Raw genomic sequence first — 8,791 nt, 5'->3', positions numbered from 1 at the left:
TAGCTTGACTTTGTCTTTTGATTAAACTACTGGTCTCCTTTCCTTTCTCACTGCCTTTTCTCATTCTCCCGGATATCTCAGAAGGGCCTGGGCTAGCTCCCTTGGAATTCGGGAAACGGGAAAGGAGAAGGGAACCCCTGAGAGGTGGCAGGCTCAATGTCTCTCTTTTCTCTGCCTTTCCCTTTCTGTGCTGTGCCTGGGGGTTTCGTTGTATTTCAGAGTTGGGAATGAGGACAAGAAAAGACCGACAGTGGATAGGTGGAAATGGATTTGAATGGTACAGTGTTTCTCAAATGACAATCTGTCTGCTCCCGGTCAGAATCAAGAGGGATGTGGCACAATTCTGTCATTTATTTGGCTCCGGAATTCTGCTACTGAAAATTCGGCATCCCGAAACTCGTTTCGACCTGTGGGGAACAGGTAGATCTCACTTCTCTTAGCCTTCCTTTTATGGCCTTTCCCTTTCCATCAGAATCAGACAGAGAAAAGGGAGAGGGAATGAGATTCGCAATCTAAAATATATCTATCTCACCAGTACTACGAGAAAGAAAGGTAAATATCCCCTTGCATTTGAAATGCTTCCACTATCTGCTCCCTGGTGTAAAGGATGAGAACGGATTTTTTAAAAGGAAAAGAAGAAATCCAATCTCTTAAAAACCCAATGTATTCTCTGTAATTAATGTAACTAAAAATGACTCTCCAATGTCCCTGAACTTTCCCACCCCATTTGGCCCATTACCTCTATGTCATTTCCGCAAATTCCCCAGGAATCCGACTCGCCCGGGGACTGGGGAAGTAGGCAATGGGTTCCCCCTAACGCGTAAGGACCTGTGGCCTTAAAAAATACTGAGGAGAAGGTAGGCGTATGTGGTGCTCTCAGGGAAGGAAGGATGCCCTGGAGATGTAAGGGCAGTAGTGGGGGGCTGGGGGACAAGGAGTCAATCAGTCAGTCAATAGCTGTTTGCCAGATTCCTTCAGGTCCAAACACCCCCATATTTCCGGCTTCCCCTCGCTCTTTACGAACTTCCCGATTCTGCAGCTCGACTCTGCCTGGGCGACCCAGCCCCGGGAGAAAATGCCCAGGCCCCCAAACTCTCGTGCCCTCGGTGGAAGCAAGTCCCAGGGCCAAAAATTAGATCTGATTACTCGAAAATGACAGCGGCTGCTGCGGTAGCATGTAGGGTAGGACGGGTTTGTGTCCAAATGTGGGTATTAAAGAAGGATGGGGGGAGGTGGAGAATTGGAAGTGACCGGCTCTGGAGAAAATTCAAGCCGGCGAGGAAGAGCTGAATAAAATTCCTGCCATGTCATTTTTCTCCCAAGTAATGACCTGAGTAAAATTCAATATGACCGAGCGAACTATGTGAGCGTATTATAGAAACGGCCTGCTAGTGGGAGAGGCCGGGAGAGGGGTGAAACGTAGGTCACGGCGTCTAACAGATATTAAAATGTTCAGGAGACTCGTGACACGCCTAGCTGTTTAACAAAGACTGCCAAAGTATGAGATTAATACGAAAACTTGCGGCTTCAAAAACAAAACACACCCCAAAAAAAAGTCCTATTCTAGCCTCGGAGGGGGCCTGGGACTGACTGGTTCTCCTCGTAGTCGCGGTTCCGTCCGCCTCTCCCACAATAGTGGAAAAGGAGAGCTTATCTTATCGAGAAAAGAGAAGGGAGGACCTAACCCGACAGCTGTGAGTATTCCTGACTCCCCCTGCAGCCTTTCTTCTACCCCCTTCCCTCTGATCCCCTCTCCCTGCCTCTCCCTCCTAGCTGAACTGGGCTGCGGAGCGGTGCTGGAGAGGTTGCGGAGGAGGGTGCAATGGCTCGCACCGCTTGGCCCCCCTCTCGGGTTGACATAAGGTATGTCTGCGGGAGGAGGCGGAGAAGCTGGAAAGAGGTCACGCTCTCAACCTGTGGCTTTCGGAGAGAGGTGCAAGCGGAGAAGAGCGAGGGAGGCGGAGGGAGATGGACACTGGCCTTTTAGTATCAACATGATTATTTTCTGAAGTGAATCTCGATCTCAGATGAAATCGGTTCTAAAAGTTACTGAGGAATCTTTCTTTCCTTCTCTGAGTGCGTGTCAGGATTGTGCGTGGAGTTTGGGGTGGGGGAGGCCTGGAATCATCCTGGCAGGTGTTTAGTCCTAGGAGGGAGGTTAGCAGGGTTAGCGGGCTCCATGGCCAGGCCCTAAATTCTCTTTACCGAACTCGGTTTTCTGTGCGGTTGTCACAACCAAAAAGCGAAGGTTGAGTATCACTCCCGACGCTCCCTGGAGTGAAAACGGAGGGGACGCGATCTTCCCCACTCCCCCAGCCGGTTCCCCTTTTGAAATGGAGAGCGGTGGAGATACCCCAGCTGCAGATCCGTCTTCCTAAACTTCCGAAATGCCGACGGGTTTATGAGCAAAGGGTCTAGTTGAAAAGGAAAGAATATATGGGGTGTGGGGAATGGACTGGAGGAGGTGAGGATTGAGGACCAGGACTGGTGGAGGCCTTGGAGCCCAGTACAAGATAGAGCACAGCTTCTCATAAGACTTCGAAAGGTCCATGGTAAACGCTAGGGGTGCTGGAGATGTTCCTATCATTCCCCTTTTGTCTGCTGTCCAGGGCAAACTCAAATATCCCTGAATCCTCCATAGCAAATTGGAGTTACCTAAATAATCCGAGTATGAAAAAAGCAATAACAATCACGACCTTTGTAGCCATTGGTTTTAAAGGGTCTAAGGAAATTCAGGATTAAATAATGTTCCTTCGGAGTATGATAGTGTCACGTGGGGAAGAAAGGGACAAGAGAATTGTAAACTCTTTGATTTGAAATAAGGGATCTAAAATGAGAGAAGGGTGAGCAAATTTCAATCCTGCCTTATGTGAGTCTCTCAATATACCAAATCAGAGGCTTTGTCCTTCTGAAAACACAGAAGTTCCCTGAGTATTTATTGAGGGAGTTATTATTGGTGTTATTGTTGCTGTCCTCATTTAGAGAATACAACATTTTCTAAGGCTCAGGGACTGTGTAGAGAATTTACTGTTATAATACGGACATTTTAAGCGATGGAAAGGGTTTCCAGTCACTCTTCAAATTTCCTATACCTAGTAAAGATCTACAGAGAGATTTGAGAATCACCTGGGAGGTAGGGATGGGGAGGGAAGGAAGGGGAAAAATAGTGTTCAATTCCTTCTAATGCATGGATTCTTAACTCTTTGTTTCATCGGCCCTTTGGCAGTCTGCTAAAACCAATGAAGCATCTTTCAGAATAATGTTTTTAAAGCAGTTGAAGGAAATAATAAAATTGAGTTTAAAGTTAGTGGAAAGAAAAATGTATTTTCCCCATCCAAGTTTACAGACCCTCTGAAATATAGCCATTCACTCTTGGGGAATTTGTGGACCCCAGGTTTAGAAACTCATTCCCCCGAATCTCATAGCTTGGAGCCCATCCTCATAGCAGAATTTGGGAGACGGCTGAAAACAATTTGCAGATCATTCCAATACCTGCTCTACTCTTCTCTATTTCTTCCCCTATTCTGGAATTCTTTTCTGTCAGAGAAGCCAGGTGGCTTGAATGCATGGCAGTTTAGACATCACTGACTGGAAGGGATGAGGGCCTGGAACTGGGGAATCAGAGAGACTTCTTTCTCTCCTCATAGAATATTCTCTCTCCTCACTCCGTTCTCTTCCAAATAGAGAAGGGCGGGGGCTGCTGCATCATCTGGCTGAATATTTTATTGTTTTACATCGCCCCTCGTTCGGAAATGGAACGCCTTTGATCTTTTTCTCAGGTTGTAAACGGAATTGCCCATCATTAAATACCCACGGCCCCATCTGCTTCACCTCCCTGCCTTTTTCTTTACAGCTGTTTCTCTCTTTTTACAATAGATTTTTTTAAAAGGACTTTTATGACACCCTCTCCCCTTCCATTCTGTCGCCCCTTCTTCCTCTTCTTTCCTCTGAAAAGCTCCAGAGAAAACAACTATCGAGATATTCGTTTGTTTGAGAGCCAAAGGACAAAACGGGAGAAAGGAGCACCAGTTTTTCTGTGTGTGGCGATTGGTGTTTTGGGTTTTTGTTTTTATTTTTTGTTTGGGTTTTTTTGTTGTTGTTGTTTTCTGCTTTTCTTTCTTTTTAATAAAAAGTCATCTGGGGGCGGGGGACGAGAAGGAGGGAAGCCAAAGGGGATAAATTTTGACTTTTGCTCCTCAGCCTTTGGGTGACCTTTCCTTCTTTTGTACTTAGCCAATGTTTACGTCTCATAATTCATGCGCCTGGGAGTTGAACAGCTTACGGTCTTAGCTCGCGTGCATTTTCGGAATCAGCCGCATCTATTTCCAGGGGTTGGAAGAGGAGTGACACCCTATAATACACGCTAAGCGAACCGCCCTTCCGGGTCCTCAAAGCGCCTTGCTCTGTCCTCACCTCTCAAACAAACCAGGCATAAAGCCAAACCAAACCAGACCAATCGCTATCCCCGCCCCCAACCCCCCCCCAAAACAAAACAAAACAAAACAAAACAAAACAAACAAAAAAAACGAAGACTGCTCAGAGTAAACGAACTGAAGGATTTCTATGCCAAGAAGATTTCTCTGTCTTCTGTATATACCCTGTAGATCCGAATTTGTGTAAGGAATTTTGTGGTCACAAATTCGTATCTAGGGGAATATGTAGTTGACATAAACACTCCGCTCATTTTTTTTCCCAGAAGAGAAAATTAAAATTCTAGAATAAAGAGGATCCAGTGATGTGACCAGAAGGGCGCTTTTTTTTCTATGATTATTGAGTATCTATGCCTCTTTCTTGCTCTCCTTATTGGAGGAGATTTTTATCTACCTGAGGTCTCAGCTCCTTGCCCTAGGGAACAGCCGGCTTCTTCCCTCCTGTTACCTCTTATAGCTCTTTCTTAGGACAGCAGAGTTAAAAGATCTCTCTTTCCTTGCCCTGTCACACACGCACACATATATACATACATATATAGGTATATACATATACGTGAATGGGGAGACAGCATCAAGGATAAAAATTAAACGATCGGGTTGTTGACTTGGAAAAGGAAAGAGATGGAAGCTGGTCTCCTCAAATATGTATTTCTTTCTAAGGGAGCTTGGGGTGGGGGAGTAGGTGTCTCTTCAACTTTCTGCTCCAAATGAGATGCTGCCATTTAAACACAATTGATATAAACAATTACAAAATACTTGGGGTGGGGAGTGTCACTCCTAGGGCTTCAACAGACCACATCAGACGTACTATTAGCATTCCGGTCCTCACTATTGCCAGTCCTAAATCAGTACTTCTCCGAGAGATTGTTAGTACTTCTCAGATGTATCTGATATTAAAAAATTATTGCTCGTTTAATGCTCAAAGGTCCTAATTTTCATATCCAGTCTCCCCACACACACACACTCTTTTTTTCCCCCTCGAAGGTCGCTTCTTGACTCTGGAGTAAGGTGGGGGAGTGAGGGGTGGGAGGAGTGGAGACAGAGGGACAGACTGACAAGATCAGCTTAATAGAGCAGCTAAATGCGATTTGGAAGGCGAAGTATCCCCGAATTAGTGGATGAATTTCCTATCGATCCGCAACTGGTTCAATTCATCTCTGCCAACCCCCTCAGTACACCCGGGCGGCTCCGACGCCTTGTCTCTCCACCATCACCACCACCCCCTTCCCACACCCCCCTGGAGAAAGAAGAGAACTGAGCCGGAGAGACACCTTCCCATTCCCTTCTCCACCCCTAACTGAACTGCCTTCTCCAGGGATAATCTAGATTCCACCACCCCACCCCCATTTCTCTTCTTGGGACCTCAGATTTTGGGGGGTCAAAAAAGCCCTTCTGCTCCTTAAGGTGAAAGACTGTGGGGAAGGATTATGAGGGCAGAGACAGAACCCCTCCCCCCACCTTAGAGGGGAAGCTTCAATGGTGGGGTGCTTCCTTCATCACCCCAAATTCTCCCTCTTTGCACCCGATCCCCCAAGGACCTGAAGAGGGAAAGAAGGGGAGGAGATCGCACACGCATTGGCCCTATGTAAATAGTGGCGATGGGGGTGAGGGTGGGGGGAGAGCAGAAGGGGGGAGAAAAAACCCTTTCTGTGCTGCAGCTATTTGGCTAGAGTAGGGTCCGGGTGAACAGATTTCCTTATCCGGGAATCGCCGCCGAAGCGGCTATTGGCTCGGGGGATCACGTGGCCCCCTAACTTAGTTCACTTGACAGTAAGTAGGTGGGCTTTCGGAAACAGGAAAACGAGTCAGGGATCGGAATAAATTTTAGTATATTTTGTGGGCAATTCCCAGAAATTAATGGCTATGAGTTCTTTTTTGATCAACTCCAACTATGTGGATCCCAAGTTCCCTCCCTGCGAGGAATATTCACAGAGCGATTACCTACCCAGCAACCACTCGCCCGGGTACTACGGCAGCGGCCAGAGGCGAGAGAGCAGCTTCCAGCACGAGGCGGGGTACGGGCGGCGGGCGGCTTGCACCGTGCAGACCTATGCGTCCTGTCAAGAGCCGGGCCACCCGCCGCCGACGGTGCTGTCCCCGAGGGCTCCAGTCCAGCCGCAGGCGGGAGCCCTTCTCCCTGAGCCCGGCCAGCGCTGTGAGGCGGTCAGCCCCAGCCCCCCGCCACCGCCCTGTGGTCAAAACCCTCTCCACCCCAGCCCATCCCACTCCTCTTGCAAAGAGCCCGTAGTCTATCCCTGGATGCGGAAAGTTCACGTGAGCACCGGTAAGTGACTGAAATGCACTTTCCTTTCCACACCCCCCTTTCCTCCCCCCTCCCCAACACTTCTTTAGCTTTATATTGAGGGGAACCTCCAAGTCATAGGGAGGGGGAGAAGAAGGGGGAAAGCCAATTGCCCCCGTTGTAAAATCGCCATTCCGGGAGATTTACTGTCGCCTGTTTTCAGAGCCATATAATTACATCCCCCATAAATTTTTATGGCCTGCTTGGCCCCGCGCCTTTGAAGTCAGTTCCTCATCCTCTGCGCGGTTCTCACCAGCGACTTTTTCTCCCGGGAGGAGCAGCTTTAAGTGAAGTTTGATGTTGGGGGTGGGGGTTATGGGTGGGAAGAAGGAGGGGGGGGGAACCCAGTAATTTGTATTTAAGTAGTGGGTTGAGTCAACTCGGTGTATTTATTTTTCCCCTTCCTCTCCTCGCTTCCCGTCTCCTTGGTCCCGGGAACGAGGCAAAAGTTTCTCCCCAGCCAGGCGCCGCCTGGAATCTGGGAGCTGGGAAAGAGGAGGGGGAAAAATTTAGAGAAACCTCTAGACAACCCCCCTCCGTCCCCGTCTTGGCCACACTCCTTCAACCAGGGGCAACTAGACTAGAAGAGAAGGGTACGGATTGGATCCAAGTGAAGGAAGACACTTCCTCACTCTCCTCCACAAAACTTTGAGGTTCCGCCTCCCCTTCTTCCTATGGGAACACTCTCACTTCTCTTTTACGGAGGTTTCCCTCCTCCCACTGCCCCAAGGTTGGGTGGGGTAGGAAGGGTGGGAGATAGTGTGTGTTTGTGTGTACAGAAGGGATTTCAGCCCACCCCTCCAGTGTAATAAAACTTTCTTTTTCTTCCTTTGTGTGTGTGTGTGTGTGTGTTTGTGTGTGTGTGTCTGTCCAGTAAATCCCAATTACAACGGAGGGGAGCCAAAGCGCTCCCGGACAGCTTACACCCGCCAGCAAGTCTTGGAGCTGGAGAAGGAGTTTCACTATAACCGCTACCTGACCCGGAGGCGGAGGGTGGAAATCGCTCACTCCCTCTGTCTATCTGAGCGCCAGATAAAGATCTGGTTCCAGAACCGCCGGATGAAATGGAAAAAAGACCACAAATTACCCAACACGAAGATCCGATCGAGCACGTCGGGGTCGTCTGGAGGGGCCCAGAGTCGAGTCAATGCAACCCCCACCTCACTATAACGCTCCCGCTCAGGGAGGGGAGACCTTGGATTATGGGGGTGGGAGTGGAGATTGGTGGGAGGGTAAGGGGGGAGGAGAAAAAGTGGGAGGGCAGTGGTGCTTAGGATCAGGAAATTTTGTCTCTGAAGAAAAAAAATAACAATAATAATAATAAAGAGAGGAGGGGGAGGGGAATCTTATTTATAGCAAGAACAGAAGAGGGGGCAGAAGTGGCCCCCAGAAGCACAGAGTTCGTGTTTTCTTCCATTTTTCCTTTTTTTGAGAAAAAAAAAAGAGGTGGAGAAGAAGGCTACAGATACTAGTTTTCAGATTTGGCGAAGATGGATCCATGTTTCATCTTTAATCACGCCAACCTCAGGCCCATTTGTCATGCTCAGTCTGCCGGAGAGAGGACGGACTCTCTGCCTGCCATTACCTCGACAACCAGCGTTCCCGCTAACAAATGAGGCTCTTTTTCTTGAAGACGGACTGGATTTTCTCCCCCCCCCCTCCCCCCACCCCATCCCAGGCACCCAACGAAAGCATATTCAGACAACTAGATAGAGCAATTTTTTGTTTTTGTTTTTGTTTTGGGTTGGTTTTCTTTTCTTTTTTTTTGCGACGGTTAAAGAAAAAAAATTCTGACTCACTTAACACCCCTCCCCTCCCCCAGCTACTATTGCTCAGTATGATGTCTGGTAACTCTCCTTCCTACGTGTTGCATAGGGATGTGATCTGAGAGTGCTGAAGGGAGGGAGGAAAGAGAGGAAGTGGAAAGGCCAGGGATGAGGGTAGGGGTGAAGTGGCACCACTGCACCCAGAAGGGAAATTGAGGCTAAGGGAGAAAAAAGGAGACTAAGAATGTAAAGTGCGTTTGCAACCCCTGCTAATGAAGGCACTGGCAGGTTAA

At 48.4% G+C, this 8,791-nt stretch overlaps 1 protein-coding gene across 1 annotated transcript; it reads left to right on the top strand.

Annotated features, from left to right (window-relative positions):
* Positions 1–6,221: 6,221 nt before the first annotated feature.
* Positions 6,222–7,918, top strand: HOXB4 (homeobox B4). Its single transcript, XM_044001707.1, has 2 exons — positions 6,222–6,714; positions 7,607–7,918. Exons 1-2 carry the CDS (start codon positions 6,288–6,290, stop codon positions 7,900–7,902), a joined length of 723 nt encoding a protein of 240 aa, XP_043857642.1. The 5' UTR covers positions 6,222–6,287; the 3' UTR covers positions 7,903–7,918.
* The last annotated feature ends 873 nt before the right edge of the window (positions 7,919–8,791 follow it).

Source organism: Dromiciops gliroides, chromosome 4 (genome assembly GCF_019393635.1).
Source record: "Dromiciops gliroides isolate mDroGli1 chromosome 4, mDroGli1.pri, whole genome shotgun sequence".
Classification (NCBI taxonomy): Eukaryota; Metazoa; Chordata; class Mammalia; order Microbiotheria; family Microbiotheriidae; genus Dromiciops; species Dromiciops gliroides.
This window is presented reverse-complemented; position numbering and strand designations above follow the sequence as displayed.